The 23455-nt window shown below is 46.7% G+C and overlaps 1 protein-coding gene across 34 annotated transcripts in view; it reads right to left on the reverse strand.

The window, feature by feature from the left end:
* Positions 1-23455, reverse strand: part of lrrfip2 (leucine rich repeat (in FLII) interacting protein 2) — a 299977-nt gene that overhangs the window by 87339 nt on the left and 189183 nt on the right. For all 34 annotated transcript variants that reach the window (XM_072467326.1, XM_072467352.1, XM_072467351.1 and 31 more), the window contains one exon: positions 16229-16258. In XM_072467326.1, coding sequence (XP_072323427.1) covers positions 16229-16258 — 30 coding nt within the window. The remainder of the gene's footprint in view (positions 1-16228; positions 16259-23455) is intronic.

Below are 23455 nucleotides of genomic sequence, written 5' to 3' on the forward strand. Positions count from 1 at the left end.
GCAGACTGCGTCCATATGTAGCAAGCACTGGTCAACATTCAAACTTTGGCTGATAAGTGGCGAGAAACATTAACATCACCTAAGTGCAAGGCAATGGCCATCTCAAAAAGCAACTATCTAACGTCTCCCCTTGACATTCAATGACACCACCATCACTGAATCCCCATTATCAACATCCTGGGGATTGCCATTGACCACAAACTGAATTGGGCTAATCATATAAATACTGTGGCTACAAGAGTAGGTCAAGAGGCTAGGAATCCTGCGGTGAGTAATACTTCCCGACTGCCCTAAGCCTATCCACAATCGACAAGGCACAAGCCAGGTTTGTGATGGAACACTCTCCGCTTACCTGGATGAGTGCAGTTCCAACAACATTCAAGAAGCTCGACACCATCCAGAACAAAGCAGCCTCTTGATTGGCATCCCTTCCACAAACATTCACCCCCTTCACCACCGACACACAGTAACAGCAGTGTGTGCCATTTACAAGATGCACTGCAGAAACTCATCAAGGCGACATAGAGAGTACCATACAAATACACGAATACTACCAGAGGACGAAGGCAGCAGATACATGGGAACACCACTACCTGGAGGTTCCCCTGCAAGTCACTCACCATCCTGACTTGAAAATATACTGCTGTTTCTTCACTGTCAGTGCGGCAAAAACCTGCAATTCCTTCCCTAAAAGCACAATGGGTGTATCAACACCACATGGGATGCAGTGGTTCACGAAGGCAGCTCACCCTCACCTTCTCAACGGTAATTAGGAACGGGCAATGAATGCTGGCCTAGCCAGTGAGGCCCACATCCCTCAAATGAGTTTAAAAGAAGCTTTCAGCACTGATCTTCTGGCACTCCACTAAGTTACATTGCCAAGCTGAAAATTGCCCATTTACCTTGACCCTGTTTCCAATTCATTAGCCAATCCTCAATCCATAGTAACATATTACCCGCAACAACATTTGTAGCACCGTACTGAATGCCTTTTGGAAATCCAAATGCATTAAATCTACTAGTCATTGTTTGGGAGGTGACAACACATTTAAGACTTTGAAGGAAAGAGAAGTAATTGATAGCACTATAGTTTTCAAGGGCAGAGATGCACATAAGTATTTGTGGGCAGCACGGTAGCACACATGGCTAGCACTGTGGCTTCACAGCGCCAGGGTCCCAGGTTTGATTTCCCGCTGGGTCACTGCCTGTGCGGAGTCTGTACGTTCTCCCCGTGTCTGCATGGGTTTCCTCCCGGTGCTCCGGTTTCCTCCCACAGTCCAAAGACGTGCAGGTCAGGTGGATTGGCCATGCTAAATTGCCCTTAGTGTCCAAAAATGTTAGGAGGGGGTTATTGGGTTATGGGGATAGGATGGAATGAGGGCTTAAGTGGGTCGGTGCAGACTCAATGGGCCGAATGGCCTCCTTCTGCACTGTATGTTCTATGTATGTGTGTAAAAATAGTGGCACCCAGAAGCCCCAAAGTTATATGCTTAATCCAGACTTTCAAAGAACAAAGAACAATACAGCACAGGAATAGGCCCTGTGGCCCTCCAAGCCTGTACCGGTCATGATACCAACCTTTGCCAAAACCCTCATCATTTTCTTGTGCTGTATCCATCTATCCATGTGTTTGTCAAGATGCCTTTTGAATGCCGTTCATGTATCTGCTTCCACAATCTCCCCTGGCAACACGTTCCAGGCGCTCACAACTCTCTCTGTGAAATGCCTGCCTTGCACATCTCCTCTAAACTTTGCCTTATGGAACTTAAACCTATGCCCCCTGGTGACTGACCCCTCCACCCTGGGAAAGAGTGCCTGTCCATCTATTCTATCTATGTCCCTCATAATCTTGTAGACCACTACCAGGTCACCCCTCAACCTTCGTCTTTCTAATGAAAACAGTCCGAGTTGATCCAGCCTCTCCACATAGCCAACACCCTCCAGACCAGGCAACATCCTGGTAAACCTCCTTTGCACCCTCCCCAAAGCCTCCACATCCTTCTGGTCATGTGGCGACTAGTATTGTGCGCACTATTCCAAGTGCGACATTACCAAGGTTCTTTTCAACTGTAGCATGACTTGCCAGGTTTTATACTCGATGCCCTGTCCAATGAAGGCAAGCATTCCGTACGCTTTCTTGACTACCTTGTCCACTTGCGTTGCCACCTTCAAAGATCTGTGGACCTGCACACCCTGATCTCTCTGACTTTTTATATTCCTAAGAGTTTTGCCATTTCATAGATTATCATAGAATTTACAGTGCAGAAGGAGGCCATTTGGCCCATCGAGTCTGCACCGGCTCTTGGAAAGAGCACCCTACCCAAGGTCAACACCTCCACCCTACCCCCATAACCCAGTAACCTCATCCAACACTAAGGGCAATTTTGGACACTAAGGGGAATTTATCATGGCCAATCCACCTAACCTGCACATCTTTGGACTGTGGGAGGAAACCGGAGCACCCGGAGGAAACCCACGCACACACGGGGAGGATGTGCAGACTCCGCACAGACAGTGACCCAAGCTGGAATCGAACCTGGGACCCTGGAGCTGTGAAGCAACTGTGCTATCCACAATGCTACCGTGCTGCCCGTGCTATACTGTGCTATATTTATGGTATATATCCCGTATATATGTTAGACCAACTAAAATGCATTACCTCACATTTGTCCGGATTAAACTCCATTTGCCATTTCTCTACCCAAGTCTCCAACCTATCTATATCTTACTGTATCTTCTGATAATCCTCAACACTATCTGCCACTGCACCAACCTTGGTGAAATCGGCGAACTAACTAATCAGACCAGCCAAATTTTCCTCCAAATCATTTATGTACAGTACATACAACAGAGGCCCCAGCACAGATCCCTGTGGAACACCACTAGTCACAACCATCCATTCAGAAAAACACCCGTCTCCTCCTATCATTTACCTTCTCTGACCGAGCTAATTCTGTATCTATCTTACCACCTCACCTCTGATCCCGTGTGACTTCTCCTTTTGTACCAGTCTGCCATGAGACACCTTGTCAAAGGCTTTACCGAAGTCCATGTAAATTACATCCACCACCATCCCCTCAAAAATCGTCTTGTCACCTCCTCAAAGAACTCGATCAAGTTAGCGAGGCATAACCTCCCCTTCACAAAGCCATGCTATCTATCGCTTATGAGTCCATTTATTTCCAAATGGGTATAAATCCTATCCTTGAGAATTCTCTCCAATAATTTACATTGTCGGACACTGGTGCAACACAAACGTAAATTGCCACTTCTCAGCCCAAGCCTGAATCTTGTCCTGGTCTTGCTGCATATAGACACCGTCTGCATCAGGGTCTGAGAAATCCGGAATAGTGCTGAATATTGCGCAGTCAGTGAACATCCCTACTCCTGACCTTTTGATGGAGAAAAGGCAGTCACTCTCACCTCACCTCAAGTTGAGTTATTTTGTCCATGTTTGGATCAAGGCTAAAATTAGGTCAGAAGCTGGGTGGCCCTGGCAGAATCCAAACTAAACACCAGTGAGTAAGGTATTGCTGAGTAAGTACTGCTTAGAACACCTTCCATCACTTTTCTGATGATCAAAATTGGCCTGATGGAATGGTAATTGGCTGGGTTGGATTTGTCCTGCTTTTTGTGGACAATAGATACCTGGGGAATTTTCCACATTGCCAGGTAGATGCCAGTGTTTGAACTGTACTGGGACAGTTTGGCTCGAGATGCAGCTAGTTCTGGAAAAAAGTATGGCCGGGGGTTGGGAACCAGAATGTGAGCTTAGAAGGTGTAATAACTGAAGGAGAAATAGAGAACCAAAATAAGAGAACAACATCACCCTCAGGCAGAGCAAAAAAGGTGACAAGTGTGAGAAGGGGGTTGGTCAATGCAGGATTGAGGGTGTTGTACCTAAATGCGCGGTGTATGGAACAAGGTAAATAAGCTTGTTGCGTACATTGAAATTGGCCGTTACGATGTTGTGGGCATCACAGATGTGGCTGCAAGGGGATCAGGGCTGGGATCTAAATATCCAAGGACATGTGTCCTATCGAAAGGACAGGCAGATGGGCAAAGGGGGCGGGTTTGTATTGTTAATAAGGAATTAAGTCAAATCAACAGCAAGGAGCGATATAGGATCAGAAGGCATAGAATCTCTATGGGTAGAGTTGAAGAATCGTAAAGGTAAAAAGACCCTGATGGGAGTTATGTACAGGCCCCCTAGCAGTAGTCAGGATGTGGGGCAGAAAATAAATCAGGAGATAGAAAAGGCATGTAAAAAAGGCAATTTATAATCATCATGGGGGACTTTGATATGCAGGTGGACTGGGAAAATCAGATTGGTAGTGGTTCCCAAGAAAAGGAATTTGTGAATGTCTAAGAGATGTTTTTTTGGAGCAGCTTGTGACAGAGCCTACTAAGGAACAGGCAATTCTGGATTTGGTGATGTGTAATGAGGCACACCTGATTAGGGAACTTAAGGTGAAGGAACCCTTAGGGAGCAGTGACCACAAAATGATAGAATATCCCCTGCAGTTTGAGAGGGAGAAGCTGGAATCAGATGTAACAGCCTAGCAGGGAAGACAGTGGAACAGCAATGGCAGGAGGTTTTGGGGGTTATTCGGGATGCACAACAGAAATTCATCCCAATGAGGAGGAAACATGCTAAGGGGAAGACGAGGCATCCACGGCAGATGAGGGAAGTCAAGGATAGCATAAAAGAAAAAGAAAAAGTGGTGAGGATTACTTGGAACCCAGAGGATTTGGAAGCCTTTAAAAGCGAGCAGAAGACAACTAAAAAAGCAATAAGGGGGAGAAGATGAAATATGAGTGCAAGCTGGCTAGTAATATAATGGAAAATAGGAAGAGTTTTTTTCAATATATATAAGGTAGGAGAGAGGCAAAAATAGTCATTGCACCACTGGAAAATGTGGATGGAGAAGTAATAATAGGAAACAAAGAAATAGCAGAGGAAATGAATAGTTACTTTACGGTGGAAGACACCAGTGGGATGCCAGGGCTCCAGGAGAATCAGGGGGCAGAGGTAAGTGCAGTGACCATCACTGAGGAGAAGGTTCTGGGAAACTGAATGGTCTGAAGGTGGATAAATCACCTGGACCGGATAGACTACACCCCAGAGTCCTAAAAGAGATAGCTGAGGGATTGTGGAGGCATTGGTGGTGATCTTTCAGCAATCACTGGAGCTGGAAGGGTCCCAGAGGACTGGAAAGTGACTAATGTAACACCACTGTTCAAGAAGGGAGGGAGGCAGAAGACGGGAAATTATAGGCCGGTTAGCCTGACTTCGGTCATTGTTAAGATTTACAGTTCATTATTAAAGATGAGATCGCGGAGTACTTGGAACCTAGAACATACAGTGCAGGAGGCGGCCATTCGGCCCATTGAGTCTGCACCGACCCACTTAAGCCCTCACTTCCACACTATCCCCATAACCCAATAACCCCTCTCACCTTTTTGGACACTAAGGGCAATTTATCATGGCCAATCCACCTAACCTGCATGTCTTTGGACTGTGGGAGGAAACCGGAGCACCCAGAGGAAACCCACGCAGACATGGGGAGAACGTGCAGACTCTGCACAGACAGCGACCCAGCAGGGAATCGCACCTGGGACCCTGGCGCTGTGAAGCCACAGTGTTAGCCACGTGTGCTACCATGCTGCCCATGATAGCGTGTATGATAAAATAGGTCTGAATCAGCACGGCTTCGTCAAGGGGAGGTCATGTCTGACAAAACTGTTGGAATTCTTTGAGGAAGTAACAAGGAAATTAGACAAAGGAGAACCAGTGGACGTGATTTATTTAGATTTCCGGAAGGCCTTTGACAAGGCATTGGAGACTGTCAAATAAGTTAAGAGCCCATTGTGTTGATGGTTAGATCCTGGCATGGATAGAGGATTGGCTGACTGTCAGAAGGCAGAGAGTGGAGATAAAGTGGTCTTTTTAAGGATGGCAGCCAGTGACTAGTGGTGTACCTCAGGGGTCGGTGCTGGGACCACAAATTTCACAATATACATTCATGATCTGTTAAGTTTGTTGTTAAGTTTGCAGATGATACAAAGATCTGTAGAGGGACAGGTAGCATTGAGGAAGCAGGCGGGCTGCAGAAGGACATGGACAAGCTAGGAGAGTGAGCAGATGGAATACAATGTGGAAAAGTGTACGGTTATGCATTTTGGAAGGAGAAATGGAGGCATAGACTATTTTCTAAATGGAAAGATGCTTCGGAAATCAGAAGCACAAAGGGACTTAGAAGTCTTTGTTCACGATTCTCTTAAGGTTAACGTGCAGGTTCAGTCGGCAGGTAGGAAGGCAAATGCAATGTTAGCATTCATGTCAAGAGGGCTAGAATACAAGACCAGGGATGTACTTCTGAGGCTGTATCAGGCTCTGGTCAGACCCCATTTGGAGTAATGTGAGCAGTTTTGGGCTCCGTATCCAAGGAAGGATGTGCTGGCCTTGGAAAGGATCCAGAGGAGGTTCACAAGAATGATCCCTGGAATGAAGAGCTTGTCGTATAAGGAACGGCTGAGGACTCTGGGTCTATACTCATTAGTTTAGAAGGATGAGGGGGGATTTTATTGAAACTTACACAGTACTGCGAAGCCTGGTTAGACTGGACGTGGAGAGGATGTTTCCACTTGTAGGAAAAACTAGAACCAGAGGACACAATCTCAGACGAAAGGGACGATCCTTTAAAACAGAGATGAGGAGGAATTTCTTCAGCCAGAGGGTGGGGAATCTGTGGAACTTTTTGCCGCAGAAGGCTGTGGAGGCAAAATTACTGGGTGTCTTTAAGACAGAGCTAGATACGTTCTTGATCAATAAGGGGATCAGGGGTTATGGGGAGAAGGCAGGAAAATGGGGATGAGAAAAATATCAGCCATGATTGAATGGCAGAGTAGACGAGATGGACCGAGTGGCCAAATTCTGCTCCTATGTATATGGTCTTAAGTCTTCAGCACTGTTGCCAGAATGTTGTCAGTGCCACAGGCTTTGCAGTATCCAGTGCCTTCAGCTGTTTGTTGATATCATGTGGAGTGAATTGAATTGGTTGAAGACTGGAATCAGTTATGCTAAGGATGTCAGGAGGATGAGAGGCGACTTAATAGAGGTTTATAAGATGATGAGGGGGATAGATAGAGTGGACGTTCAGAGACTATTCCCTCGGGTGGATGTAGCTGTTACAAGGTTCTATAAGGTTCGGGGTGGGAGATATAGGAGGGATGTCCGAGGTAGGTTCTTTACTCAGAGAGTGGTTAGGGTGTGGAATGGACTGTCTGCTGTGATAGTGGAGTCGGACACGTTAGGAACTTTCAAGCGGTTATTGGATAGGCACATGGAGCACACCAGAATGACAGGGAGTGGGCTAGCTTGATCTTGGTTTCGGACAAAGCTCCGCACAACATCGAGGGCCGAAGGACCTGTTCTGTGCTGCACTGTTCTATGTCCTTTTAAGAGGCCAAGCATTTGCAATATTTAATCGCTCCACCATTGGTGGCGTGCCTTCAGCTACCTAGGGTCAGACCTTTGTAATTCCCTCCTTAAAACTTTCTTTCCTCTTTCAAGATATTCCTTAAAACTTAACCCTCTAACCAAGCTTTTGGCTAGCTGCCTTAAAATGGCCATGTTTGGCTTGGTGTCAGATTAGAACATAGAACATAGAAAATACAACACAGAACAGGCCCTTCGGCCCACGATGTTGTGCCGAACCTTTGTCCTAGATTAATCATAGATTATCATTGAATTTACAGTGCAGAAGGAGGCCATTCGGCCCTTTGAGTCTGCACCGGCTCTTGGAAAGAGCACCCTACCAAAACTCAACACCTCCACCCTACCCCCATAACCCAGTAACCTCATCCAACACTAAGGGCAATTTTGGACACTAAGGGGAATTTATCATGGCCAATCCACCTAACCTGCACATCTTTGGACTGTGGGAGGAAACCGGAGCACCCGGAGGAAACCCACGCAGACACGGGGAGGATGTGCAGACTCCACACAGATAGTGACCCAAGCCGGAATCGAACCTGGGACCCTGGAGCTGTGAAGCAATTGTGCTATCCACAATGCTACCGTGCTGCCCTTAAGAACAAAGAAATCTACACTGTATCATTTTACCGTAATCCATGCATCTATCCAATAGCTGCTTGAAGGTCCCTAATGTTTCCGACTCAACTACTTCCACAGACAGTGCATTCCATGCCCCACTACTCTCTGGGTAAAGACCCTACCTCTGACATCCCCCCTATATCTTCCACCATTCACCTTAAATTTATGTCCCCTTGTAATGGTTTGTTCCACCCGGGGAAAAGGTCTCTGACTGTCTACTCTATCTATTCCCCTGATCATCTTATAAACCTCTATCAAGTCGCCCCTCATCCTTCTCCGTTCTAATGAGAAAAGGCCTAGCACCCTCAACCTTTCCTCATAAGACCTACTCTCCATTCCAGGCAACATCCTGGTAAATCTCCTTTGCACCTTTTCCAAAGCTTCCACATCCTTCCTAAAATGAGGCGACCAGAACTGTACACAGTACTCCAAATGTGGCCTTACCAAAGTTTTGTATAGCTGCATCATCACCTCACGGCTCTTAAATTCAATCCCTCTGTTAATGAACGCGAGCACACCATAGGCCTTCTTCACAGCTCTATCCACTTGAGTGGCAACTTTCAAAGATGTATGAACATAGACCCCAAGATCTCTCTGCTCCTCCACATTGCCAAGAACTCTACCGTTAACCCTGTATTCCGCATTCATATTTGTCCTTCCAAAATGGGCAACCTCACACTTTTCAGGGTTAAACTCCATCTACCACTTCTCAGCCCAGCTCTATCTATGTCTCTTTGCAGCCGACAACAGCCCTCCTCACTATCCACAACTCCACCAATCTTCTCATCATCTGCAAATTTACTGACCCACCCTTCAACTCCCTCATCCAAGTCATTAATGAAAATCACAAACAGCAGAGGACCCAGAACTGATCCCTGCGGTACGCCACTGGTAACTGGGATCCAGGCTGAATATTTGCCTTCCACCACCACTCTCTGACTTCTATCGGTTAGCCAGTTCGTTATCCAACTGGCCAAATTTCCCACTATCCCATGCCTCCTTACTTTCTGCAGAAGCCTACCATGGGGAACCTTATCAAATGTCTTACTAAAATCAATGTACACTACATCCACTGCTTTACCTTCATCCACATGCTTTGTCACCTCCTCAAAGAATTCAATAAGACTTGTAAGGCAAGACCTACCCCTCACAAATCCGTGCTGACTATCCCTAATCAAGCAGTGTCTTTCCAGATGCTCAGAAATCCTATCCTTCAGTACCCTTTCCATTACTTTGCCTACCACCGAAGTAAGACTAACTGGCCTGTAATTCCCAGGGTTATCCCTATTCCCTTTTTTGAACAGGGGCAAGACATTCACCACTCTCCAATCCCCTGGTACCACCCCTGTTGACAGTGAGGACGAAAAGATCATTGCCAACGGCTCTGCAATTTCATCTCTTGCTTCCCATAGAATCCTTGGATATATCCCGTCAGGCCCGGGGGACTTGTCTATCCTCAAGTTTTTCAAAATGCCCAACACATCTTCCTTCCTAACTTACTTCCTTCCTTGAGCTTACCAATCTGTTTCACACTGTCCTCTCCAACAATATCGCCCCTCTCATTTGTAAATACAGAAGAAAAGTACTCGTTCAAGACCTCTCCCATCTCTTCAGACTCAATACACAATCTCCCGCTACTGTCCTTGATCGGACCTACCCTCGCTCTAGTCATTCTCCATTCTCATATTTCTCACATATGTGTAAAAGGCCTTGGTTTTCCTTGATCCTACCCACCAAAGCTTGTTCATGCCCTCTCTTAGCTCTCCTAATCCCTTTCTTCAGTTCCCTCCTGGCTATCTTGTATCCCTCCAATGCCCTGTCTGAACCTTGTTTCCTCAGCCTTACACAAGTCTCCTTTTTCCTCTTAACAAGACATTCTACCTCTCTTGTCAACCATGGTTCCCTCACTCGACCATCTCTTCCCTGCCTGACAGGGACATACATATCAAGGACACGTAGTACCTGTTCCTTGAACAAGTTCCACATTTCACTTGTGTCCTTCCCTGACAGCCGATGTTCCCAACTTATGCACTTCAATTCTTGTCTGACAACATCATATTTACCCTTCTCCCAATTGTAAACCTTGCCCTGTTGCACGCACCTATCCCTCTCCATTACTAAAATAAAAGTCACAGAATTGTGGTCACTATCTCCAAAATGCTCCCCCACTAACAAATCTATCACTTGCCCTGGTTCATTACCAAGTACTAAATCCAATATTGTCTGGTCGGACAATCTACATACTGTGTTAGAAAAGCTTCCTGGACACACTGCACAAACACCACCCCATCCAAGCTATTTGATCTAAAGAGTTTCCACTCAATATTTGGGAAGTTAAAGTCACCCATGACTACTACCCTGTGACTTCTGCACCTTTCCAAAATCTGTTTCCCAATCTGTTCCTCCACATCTCTGCTACTATTGGGGGGCCTATAGAAAACTCCTAACAAGGTGACTGCTCCTTTCCTATTTCTGACTTCACCCCATACTACCTCAGTAGGGTGATACTCCTCGAACTGCCTTTCTGCAGCTGTTATACTATCTCTAATTAACAATGCCACCCTCCCCACCTCTTTTACCACCCTCCCTAATCTTATTGAAACATCTATAACCAGGGACCTGCAACAACCATTTCTGCCCCTCTTCTATCCAAGTTTCCGTGATGGCCACCACATCGTAGTCCCAAGTACCGATCCATGCCTTAAGTTCACCCACCTTATTCCTGATGCTTCTTGCGTTGAAGTATACACACTTCAACCCATCTCCGTGCCTGCAAGTACTCTCCTTTGTCAGTGTTTCCTTCCCCACTGCCTCATTACACGCGTCCTGAATATCGGCTACCTTAGTTGCTGGACTACAAATCCGGTTCCCATTCCCCTGCCAAATTAGTTTAAACCCTCCCGAAGAGTACTAGAAAACCTCCCTCCCAGGATATTGGTGCCCCTCTGGTTCAGATGCAACCCGTCCTGCTTGTACAGGTCCCACCTTCCCCAGAATGCACTCCAATTATCCAAATACCTGAAGCCCTCCCTCCTACACCATTCCTGCAGCCACGTGTTCAGCTGCACTCTCTCCATATTCCTAGCCTCGCTATCACGTGGCACCGGCAACAAACCAGAGATGACAACTTTGTCTGTCCTGGCTTTTAACTTCCAGCCTAACTCCCTAAACTTGTTTATTACCTCCACACCCCTTTTCCTACCTATGTCGTTGGTATCTATGTGCACCACGACTTCTGGCTGCTCCCCCTCCCCCTTAAGGATCCTGAAGACACTATCCGAGACATCCCTGGCCCTGGCACCCAGGAGGCAACATACCTTCCGGGAGTCTCGCTCGCGACCACAGAATCTCCTATCTATTCCCCTAACCATTGAATCTCCTACAACTATTGCTTTTCTATTCTCCCCACTTCCCTTCTGAGCCCCAGAGCCAGACTCAGTGCCAGAGACCTGGCCGCTAGGGCCTTCCCCCGGTAGGTCATCCCCCCCAACAGCTTCCAAAATGGTATACTTGTTTTGAAGGGGAACAGCCACGAGGGATCCCTGCACTGTCTGCCTGTTTGGTTTTTTCCCCCTGACTGTAACCCAGCTATTCTTGTCCTGTACCTTGGGTGTGGTTACCTCCCTGTAACTCTTCTCAATCACCCCCTCTGCCTCCCGGATGATCCAAAGTTCATCCAGCTTCAGCTCCAGTTCCCTAACACGGTCTTTGAGGAGCTGAAGTTGGGTGCACTTCCCGCAGGTATAGTCAGCGGGGACACCGGTGGTATCCCTCACCACCCACATCCTACAGGAGGAGCATGCAACTGGCCTAGCCTCCATCCCCTCTTACCTGACAGAATATAGCTGCCCTGTGGACTAACTAGATCTCCGCCCTCCGACTCTGCTCCCAGTCAGCTACGCTTTCTGTAAATCCTGGCTCTCTTCTCACTCTTTGCGGAAATGTCGGAAACAAAATGAAAGGAGCACCTTACTCCCTCCTCACCTAACTCCCTCGGTCAACAAACTCTTATTCTAGCACTCAAATGCACCAAATTCAGCACTCCCTCGGTCACCAAACTCTTACTTTCGCACTCAAATGCACCAAATTCAGCACTCAGTGCAAACAAAGTCTGCACTGTAGGGGATCACTTTTATACTGTGAATCTAGCCTCTGAAAACTTGCCTAATCCAATTAACAAGCTCCAGCTGCAAGTGCCTACATGTCGAAGCTTTGTTTAAAGCTGATTGAAAATTCACCTTCTTCTAAGCCAAACAGCAACTTTTAAGTTAATTAACTAAATAAAAGAAAGATTAAACTTTAGATTAAAATGAAGCCTTATACTCCCTCGGTCACCAAACTCTCACTATAGCACTCAAATGCACCAAATTCAGCACTGTAGGTAGATTGTTTCATAATGCTGCTGTGGAGTGTCTTGGGACATGTTATGTTAAAGGCACTGTCTAATTATTGCTTGTTGATACTATGGACAGAGGTAGTGCTGCACTGGAGTACTGTATTTCGATGACATTAAACCTAGATTAACTTTGCTCTCAGATGAATGCAAATGCTTCTATTAGACAAGCAATTCCACTTTCATATACACATTGCCCATCTTTACTTACCAAAGTTTCCAGATGTTTTACCATTGCTTCTTTCAAGTATCTTCCAGTAAACAAACAGCAGATTTTACGTTCATTGGCTGAAAGAGTCACTGAATAATTTCACTGCCCTTGTTTGAAGATTTGTGTTAGCATTCTTCCCAATCCTCAACTTTTAACCAGGTTGCAATTAATTCCTTCAGGCGAGTGTTAAGGGTGTGGCCAGGAACCAAAGCTAGTTCTTCAAGTACCCTTGTATGAAGTTTATCTAGGTTTTGTACCTTGCTGTCCATGTACTTCCTTTATTTAATTTAGTACTTCCTTAGTTCTTTGCATTACCTCATCCAAAACTACAGCCATAGAACATACAGTGCAGAAGGAGGCCATTCGGCCCATCGAGTCTGCACCGGCCCACTTAAGCCCTCACTTCCACCCTATCCCCATAACCCAATAACCCCTCCTAACCATTTTGGATACTAAGGGCAATTTATCATGGCCAATCCACCTAACCTGCACGTCTTTGGACTGTGGGAGGAAACCGGAGCACCTGGAGGAAACCCACGCAGACATGGGGAGAACATGTAGACTCCGCACAGACAGTGACCCAAGCCGGGAATCGAACCTGGGTCCCTGGCGCTGTGAAGCCACAGGTGCTAGCCACGTGTGCTACCGTGCTGCCCAAACTTCATACTCAGGAGACTATCCAGGGAGCATAGCAAACACATGAGAATAATTGCTCCAGGAAACGTGCTATTTATGGGTCATTTATTAAGCCACCTTTGGCATCTTTCATCTGGGTAATATTTATACAAAAGCTTGACATTTCATTTAAAATTTTCTGTTAACCAATACTTTATCAATTTAACTTTGCTCACCATTTTCTTTGCCGCCATGACTTCCTATTCACCTCCTCCCACCATGCTACATACTTGAGAAACAAAATCCTTTTTTGCCCTTATTCGTCAAGTAACTTCCATTGTCACTTACATGGGATTCAGTTCCTGGCCTACAACTATTCATTATTCACATTAATGAACTGGAGGAAGTAACGGAATGTAAGGTTTCTAAATTTGCGGCTCGTGTGAAAAGATTTAGCACCTCTATTCTACACTTCCACCCCCTACCAGGATGGTATGAAAGCTCTCCGCTTTTTCATTGGGAGAAGCCCAAAGAATGCCAATCTACCACCATCAGCGCACTCCACCTGGCTGAACTTGTTTTCTCACTGAACAATCTTGTCTCACTTCCAACTTTGTCCAACTCTTTTCCCGCACTGCTGCACTCACCCCTTCCTCCCAGAACTGTGATTGGGTTCCTCTTGTCATCAACCTCCACCCTATCAGCCTCCACATGCAAGGATCACCCTCCTCCATTTCTGCCATCTCTAGTATGATGCCACCACCAAACACATCGTCCCCTCCCCAATCAGCATTCTGAAGGGATCAATAACATAGTAAAAACCTAGTCTACACCTCTATCGCCTGAAAGACCTTGTCCACTTACCAAAGCACATTCCCATGCAATCACAATAGGTCTAACACCTGCCCTTTTACTTCTTCGCTCCTTGCTGTGCAAAACCTCAAACACTAAATAGCACAGGTTTGGGAAAATGGGAGAAATGCAAAGAACACCACAGGATGTGAAAAACAAGACACAAAAAGAAACTTGCATTCAGTCACAATCACTACAAAATCGGTCACAATTTTATCAGGAAAAAATGCAGAGTCAGGAGTAATGTGGACCCATTCAAAACTGATCATGGTATATCATGCAAATAAAGTAATGGCAGATATATGGACTAACATTCCATTGGCATTTACAGGAAAGGGAAAAGTTAGCATTCTGGATATCCCAAAGAAACTGCAACTTAAACAGGGAGTGGGACTCACCAAAATAAAGTAACAGGAATGAAGAAAATAACTGCACAAAAGTGTGACAAATCTCCAGGATCAGAAATTGTCCATGTCAGGATTTTAAAGGAAGCAGGTGAGAACATTTCACATGCCCTAACTATAATCTTCCTAAGTTCTATCCATTCAGAAATGTTCCCTTAAGAGTGGGAAACTGCTCTGCTATTTAAGAAACCAAGGAATTTACAGACCAATAGCCTTATAACAGTTGTCAGGAAATTACCAGAATCTATTATTAAGAACAGGATGACTCAATACCTTGCAATTTTTCAGCTGCCAAAAAGAGCTAGCATGGATTTGTAATGGGCAGGTCATGCCTGACAAATCTGGTTGAATATTTTCAAGAGGTGACTAAACTAGTGGACAATAGGAATGTCTATAGATGCCATATCCAGAAGGCACTTGGTCAATTCTCCTAACAGGCTGTTCGTTAAAGTTGAAGCTCCTGGAACCAAAGGCAAATTATTGAACTGGTTAAAAAATTGAGTGAGTGGCAGAAGAACAGGAATAATGAGGAGGTACTCCAAGTATCAGGACAAGATGAGGAGCGTCCTGCACAGATCTGTTTGGGTCCCTCAAGTATTCATCAGATTTCTGACACCTTATGTAATTGTTTGGAAAGTCTCATAACCAAGCTGTGAATGACACAAGGATAGGTAGCTTTGTAATCAGTGAAGCTAACATTACAAAGGTATTGATAAATTAGGTAAATGGGCAGAATTGTAGCGCACAGGTTTTAACACAGACAATTGTGAGGTCAGACATTTTGGACTTAAAATGGATTGAGCAGATTACTTGCAAAATGATAAAAAGCTGGAAACAGTGTAGGTTTAAAGAGACTTGGCAGTTCCTGTACATAGATTAAAACGTCATGGATGTGTACTGAAAATAACCATAAAGAATCAGTGGAGTGCTTAGCTCTGTATTACAAGAGGACTAAAATATAAGTGGTTAAAAGTTATGCTATAACGACACAAAGCCCGAATTAAACCACACCTGGAAATCACACCTTAGGAAGAATATACTGGCCTTGGAGGGAATGCGACATAAATTTAGCATAATAATAACCGACTCCAAGGACTAAATCATGAGTGATTACACAAAGTAAGGTTACACTGCCCGAAATTTAGCACATTAAGGGATGATTGAGTCAAAATTTACAAATTATTAAGGGGAACAGATAAAATAGAAACTACTGGTTGGCAAGTCTGGGACTGGGGTGCATAGTCTAAAAATCAGACCTTAAGTAAGGACACAAAAAGTGCATTAGCAGTTTGAAACTTATTCGCATTTTTCATTTAACTGCATTTTAATCTTTGTATTTGTATTTTAGTTAATCATTTTATCACTTTTAAGAAACTTTCAGCAGTTATTTAAAATAAACGAGCCTTTATCTTGATCCAAACTAAAGCTCATCTGTTAGCCGTTTTGAAATTGAATCATTCACAAATTAAAATTACAAACAAAAATTCAGTTCACATATTGAGGTTTTTTTTTACAAGGTTGTGATACTATTCTATGCTGAATGTCTACCTTGAGGAACTATTCCTTCAGCCCTCAATTGAGCTGACAATATTCTGAACGGAATACGAAGATCAGCATAATTTCATATCACTTACCCGAGAAAAAGATTCAGTCTTCTCATCCAACTGTAAGAAAAAAAAAATCAAGTTAAAAATGAAGAATAAAAGACTAATAATGGCCTTATATAAAGTTAACGGCATCCCTCACCAATCATGGAAGCAATTACTTCAGAAAAAATACAAAGTTAACATTTATGTAAACTGAAGTCAGATTACTTCTTCACAGAAGTACCTGATCATCTAATGCAATGGATAATCAAGAACATAATTTTGGAATTGTGCAGAATGAAAGGTAGTACGCCAAGTGAACGCTATTTAAGAATTTCATTTGTTTGTATCTGACTGTGGTCCTGCTTTCACTTTTGTCATCATCCCAAGTGTACTACAACAAGTCTTTCAATCTTACAAAACATCTTGACATTCATTAAATGTTATAGTTTTACCATAAGCTTATGTAAATCAGAAAATTAATTTGAAAAGGACCTTTTGCCCACTTGACAGGTTCTAATTCATACTACTTTGCAGTCGACATTTAAAAGTCATGCTCCGTGTTTATACCACTTCAAAGTTACTGTCCCATGGCTGTCCCCCGAACAGGCGCCGGAATGTGGCGACTAGGGGCTTTCCAGAGTAACTTCATTTGAAGCCTACTTGTGACAATAAGCGATTTTCATTTCATTTCATTCTTAGGTGTAGTTCTCCCATAGCCAGCAACCATATCAAGTCTGTCATATTTTTCTGTCAGAACCCAGCAAGACCCATTCCCAAATGGGATACCCCAATCTCACCATTGCGGTCAATAACTGTAGCAGCACAATTTGGTAGCAATATCATAGCATTCCATAGTATCGAATTGCGCATGAACTCATTAATTATTTTCATAGAATAATTACAGCACAGAATCGCAGAATCCTTTTGGATCAGGAAGCCTTTGGCTCATCATGTCTGTGCAGGTCTCCAAACGAACAATTCATTTGTGCCTTTCCCCCACCTTCTCCCCAAAGACCTGCACATTCTTCCTTTTCAGATAACAACCCAATTCCCTATTGAATTCCTTGGTTGACCCTGCCTCCGCCACACTATCAGGCAGTGCATTCCAGATCTTACCCGCATTGCGCGCACGTGTTTCTCATGGCTCCATTGCTTCTTTTGTCAATTCCTTAAATCAGTGCCCTCTCGTTCTCGATCCTTCCACCAATGGGAACAGTTTCTCCCTATCGATTCTGTCCAGGCCTTTCATGATTTTGAATACCTCTATCAAATATCCTGTCAGCTGTCTCTTCTCCAAGAAAACTGTCTCTTCTTATATCTATTAGGTTTCCAAAATACATGGTATTTAAATTTTGATTATGTTCTTCACGTTTCATAAAAAATCCTCTGACTCAGGAATTCCTCCCCATCTTCATCCTTCACATGGACTATCCCAATCGATATCGGAATAATTCATGTCCCCCGTTATCACCAGTTAAGAATTGGATCTGGACTTCCGGTTGCGGCGATGACCAGCTGAGCCGCACGTTTCGGCACCTCCCGTTTTAATAGACTTTTGGGCTCTTATCGGGAGCCCCAACGGAAATTTTTCACGGCCAATCTTAGTTAGAGTCGATAAAGGAAGGCGATAAAGGAAGGAGTTCCCCCCGGGTGTGGATGGAAAGAAACGATAGTAGTGGCCAGATTGCGGAGGATCCTCTGGAGCAGCGGCAGAGAAGAGAAGGGAGAAGCAAGATGGGGGCTGAGGGAGCCCAGATGTTATGGGGCCCGGAACAGCAGGAGTTCCTCCGGCGATGTGTGGAGGAGCTCAAGAAGGAGGTGCTGGCGCCGATGTTGCTGGCGATTGAGGGATTGAAGGAGACGCAAAAGACCCAGGAGATGGAGCTCCGTGGAGTGAAGGCAAAGGCAGCCGAGAATGAAGACGAGATACAGGGCTTGGTGGTGAAGACGGAGATGCATGAGGCACGACATAAGAGGTGCATAGAAAGGCTGGAAGCCCTGGAAAATAGCTCGAGGAGGAAGAATTTAAGGATTTTGGGTCTTCCCGAAGGGTCAGAGGGAGCGGATGTTGGGGCGTATGTGAGTACGATGCTCCATACTTTAATGGGAGCTGAGGCCCCGACGGGCCCCCTGGAAGTGGAGGGAGCATACCGGGTCCTCGTGAGAAGACCAAAGGCAGGGGAAATACCGCGAGCAATAGTGGTGAGGTTCCACCGCTACAAAGACAGAGAGATGGTCCTGAGATGGGCTAAGACGACACAGAGTAGCAGGTGGGAGAACGCGGTGATCCGCATGTATCAAGATTGGAGTGCGGAGGTGGCGAGAACGAGGGCGAGTTTCAATCGGGCTAAGGCGGTGCTCCACAGGAAAAAAGTGAAATTTGGAATGTTGCAGCCGGCAAGACTGTGGGTTACACACCAGGGCAAACACCACTACTTCGAGACGGCGGAGGAGGCGTGGGCATTTATTCAAGAAGAGAAGTTGGACTAGATTTGAGAAATGGATGTTTGGAAAGAAGTAGCGAGGTGGTGGCAAGGAATTGTAAAGGGGGGAGAGGGGGAGGGCTTATCTGTAAAAATGTTGGACGGGAGAATTATTTCTCCCCCACCCCCAGAGGGGGGGGACACGAAGAAATGTGGGCGCCGGTGGGGAAGGGGACAGGGAAGGGGAGAGGGAACTGCGTCATTAGGGGCGGGGCCGAGAGGGAAGCGCGAGCTTTTCTCCCGCGCTATGGAAATTGTAGCGGGAAAAGTGGGCGCAGGAAGGAAGGGGGCCCCACACGCAGGGAGGCCAAGGGTAAACGGGGGAAGCCGAGGTCAGCCAGAGTTTGCTGACTCACGGAAGCAATATGGGGGGAGCAATCAAGCTAGAAGGGAATCTAGCGCAGGGGGGGGGGGGGGGGGGAATGGATTAACTGGGTTGCTGCTGCTGAGGGTAAGCGGGAGCTGATATGGGATGGGATGGTCAGGACGGGAGGGCGCAGTCTGGGGGACAAACGGGTGCGTGGGACCCGGGTGAGGAGCTCGTTTAAAAAAGGGGATGGCTAGTCGACGATGGGGGGGTGGGTAAAGGGCCCCCCAACCCGGTTGATCACGTGGAACGTGAGAGGGTTGACCGGGCCGATTAAGAGGGCAAGGGTATTTGCGCGCCTAAAGAGGCTGAAGGCGGATGTGGTTATGCTTCAAGAGACGCACCTGAAAGTGGCGGATCAGGTCAGATTAAGGAAAGAATGGGTGGGACAGGTTTTCCACTCAGGATTAGATGCAAAAAATAGAGGGGTGGCAACACTGGTGGGGAAACGGGTACCATTTGAGGCTAAGACCATAGTGGCAGACAGTGGGGGCAGGTACGTGATGGTGAGTGGCAGATTGCAAGGTGAGGCGGTGGTGCTGGTGAATGTATATGCCCCGAACTGGGATGACGCGGGTTTTATGAAGCGTATGTTGGGGCGCATCCCGGACCTAGAGATGGGAAATTTGGTATTGGGGGGGACTTCAACACGGTGCTGGACCCAGGGCTGGACTGATCCAGATCTAGGACCGGGAGGAGGCCGGCAGCGACCAAGGTGCTTAAGGGGTTTATGGAACAGATGGGAGGAGTAGATCCCTGGAGATTTGCTAGTCCGAGGAGTAAGGAGTTTTCCTTCTTCTCCCACGTCCATAAAGTATACTCCCGGATAGACTTTTTTGTCCTGGGAAGGGCGCTGATCCCGAAAGTGGCAGGAACGGAATATTCGGCTGTAGCCGTTTCAGATCACGCCCCAGACTGGGTGGATCTGGATCTAGGAGAGGAGAAGGAGCAGCGCCCACTTTGGAGATTAGACATGGGACTGTTGGCAGATGAGGGGGTATGTGGAAGGGTGAGGGGATGTATTGAAAGGTACCTAGAGGTCAATGATGATGGAGAAGTCCAGGTGGGAGTAGTATGGGAGGTGCTGAAAGCGGTGGTTAGGGGGGAGCTGATTTCCATAAGAGCCCACAAGGGGAAGCAAGAGGGTAAAGAAAGGGAGAGACTGATGGGGGAGATTCTGAGGGTGGATAGGCAATACGCAGAGGCCCCGGATGAAGGGTTATACAGGGAAAGACGGAGACTACAGATGTAGTTTGACCTGCTGACCACGGGTAAGGCGGAGACGCAGTGAAGGAAGGCACAGGGAATACAATACGAGTATGGGGAAAAGGCGAGCCGACTGCTGGCCCAACAACTTGGGAAGAGGGGGGCAGCGAGAGAGATCGGAGGAATTAGGGACGGGGAGGGAAGGATGGAACAGAGGGCGGAGAGGGTGAACGGGGTGTTTAAGTCATTCTATGAGGCGCTGTATAAGTCCCAACCCCCGGAGGGGAAAGAGGGAATGATGCACTTCTTGGACCAGTTGGAGTTCCCGAGGGTTGAGGAGCAGGAGGTGACAGGTCTGGGAGCACAGATTAAGGTGGAGGAGGTGGTAAAAGAAATTGGGAACCTGCAGGCAGGAAAGGCCCCGGGACCAGATGGGTTCCCGGTGGAATTTTACAGGAAATATGTGGACCTACAGGCCCCACTCCTGGCGAGAACCTTCAATGAGGCTAAGGAAATGGGGACACTACCCCCGACGATGTCGGAGGCGACGATATCGTTGATCCTGAAACAAGACAAAGACCCGCTGCAGTGTGGGTCATACAGGCCCATCTCCCTCCTAAATGTAGACGCCAAGTTACTGGCCAAGGTGATGGCGACTAGGATAGAGGACTGTGTCCCAGGGGTGGTACATGACGACCAGACAGGGTTTGTTAAAGGGAGGCAATTGAATGCCAACATACGAAGGTTGCTGGGGGTAATGATGATGCCCCCACCGGAGGGGGAGGCGGAGCTAGTGGTGGCGATGGATGCAGAGAAGGCATTCGATAGCGTGGAGTGGGACTACCTGTGGGAGGTACTGAAGAGATTTGGATTTGGAGAGGGGTTCATCAGATGGGTTCAGCTCCTGTACGGGGCCCCGGTGGCAAGTGTGATTACAAACAGGCAACGATCCGACTATTTCCGATTACATAGGGGCACAAGACAGGGGTGTCCGTTGTCCCCGTTACTGTTCGCGCTGGCAATCGAGCCATTGGCCTTAGCGCTGAGGGGCTCTGAGAAGTGGAGAGCGTGCTTAGAGGAGGAGAGGAACATCGGGTGTCATTATATGCGGATGATCTGCTGCTATATGTGGCGGACCCAGTGGAGAGGATGCCTGAGATAATGCAGACACTCAGGGAGTTTGGAGAGTTCTCGGGATACAAATTGAACATGGGAAAGAGTGAACTATTTGTGATGCACCCCGGGGAACAGGGCAGGGGAATAGACGATCTGCCGCTGAGGAGAATAGCAAGGGACTTTCGATATCTAGGGATCCAGGTGGCTAGGAACTGGGGAACCTTGCATAAACGTAACTTGACACAACAGGTAGAGCAGATGGAGGAGGACTTTAAAAGGTGGGACATGGTGCCCCTGCCATTGGCGGGTAGGGTACAGGCAGTCAAAATGGTGGTCCTCCCGAGGTTTCTTTTCGTGTTTCAGTGCCTCCCCATACTGATTAGAAAGGCCTTCTTCAAGAAAGTGGATAGGAGTATTATGAGCTTTGTGTGGGCTGGAAAGACCCCAAGGGTAAAGAGGGGGTTCCTGCAGCGTAGGAGGGACAGAGGGGGACTGGCACTGCCGAACCTGAGTGATTACTATTGGGCCGCCAACGTGTCTATGATATGTAAGTGGATGAGGGAAGAAGAAAGAGCGGCGTGGAAAAGGCTGGAGATGGCGTCCTGTAGGGGAACAAGTTTAAAAGCACTGGCGACGGCGCCGTTACCGTTTTCCCCGAAAAAATACACCACAAACCCAGTGGTGGTGGCGACTTTGAAGATTTGGGGGCAGTGGAGACGACATAGGGGAGTGACGGGCGCCTCGGTGTGGTCCCCGATAAGGAACAACCACAGGTTCGTCCCTGGAAGGATAGATGGGGGATTCCAATCTTGGCAACTAGCAGGAATTGTGAAATTGAAGGACTTGTTCTTGGATGGGACGTTCGCGAGTCTGGGAGCACTGGTAGAAAAATATGAGTTGCCACCTGGGAATGCCTTCTGATATATGCAAGTGAGGGCATTTGCAAGGCAACAAGTGAGGGAATATCCGCAGCTCTCGGCGCAGGGGATCAAGGACAGAGTGATCTCGGGGGCATGGGTCGGTGGTGGTAAAGTGTCCGATATATACAGGGAAATGAGAGACGAGGGGGAGATGATGGTAGAGGAGCTAAAGGGTAAATGGGAGGAGGAGCTGGGGGAAGAGATTGAGGAGGGGCTGTGGGCAGATGCCCTAAGTAGGGTAAATTCCTCGTCCTTGTGTGCCAGGCTCAGCCTAATCCAATTCAAGGTTCTACACAGGGCGCATATGACGGGAGCAAGGCTGAGTCGATTTTTTGGAGTGGAGGATAGGTGCGGGAGATGCGCGGGAAGCCCGGCGAACCACACCCACATGTTTTGGTCATGTCCGGTATTGTATGGGTTCTGGGTGGGTGTGGCAAGAGTGATCTCAAAGGTGGTGGTGGTCCGGGTCGAACCAAGCTGGGGGTTGGCTATATTTGGGGTTGCAGAAGAGCCAGGAGTGCAGGAGGCGAGAGAGGCCGATGTTTTGGCCTTTGCGTCCCTAGTAGCCCGGCGAAGGATTCTACTTATGTGGAAAGAAGCTAAACCCCCGGGCGTGGGGGCCTGGATAAACGACATGGCAGGGTTTATAAAATTGGAGCGAATAAAGTACGCACTAAGAGGTTCAGCTCAGGGGTTCACCAGGCGTTGGCAACCGTTCCTTGACTATCTCGCAGAGCGATAAGGGAAAACAGGAAAGACAGCAGCAGCAACCCAGGGGGTGGGGGGGGGGGGGGTACATGTGAGTCCTTGTTTTTTTTTGTTCTTTTCCATGCTAGTTGTTTATATTTATTTTTTCAATGGTACTATTTCTTTTTCTGCACTTGTTGTTAGTTAATATATTGTTTAAATAACGGTCAATGTACATTTTGTTACAAAGTTGTAAAAATGGAAAATTCTTTTTGATCGAAAAACTTTAATAAAATATTTAAAAAAAAAAAAAGAATTGGATCTGTCCTGTTTTTTGTGTACAGGACATACCTGGGCAATTTCCACATTGCTGGGTAGATTGCAGTGTTGTAGCTGTACTAGAACAACTTGGCTGGGGGCACAGGTTGTTCTGGAGCACAAGTCTTCAGCACTATTGTCAGAATGTTGTCAGGCAGCATCCAGTGATTTCACC

This window comes from Scyliorhinus torazame, chromosome 11, assembly GCF_047496885.1.
Source record: "Scyliorhinus torazame isolate Kashiwa2021f chromosome 11, sScyTor2.1, whole genome shotgun sequence".
Lineage (NCBI taxonomy): Eukaryota > Metazoa > Chordata > Chondrichthyes > Carcharhiniformes > Scyliorhinidae > Scyliorhinus > Scyliorhinus torazame.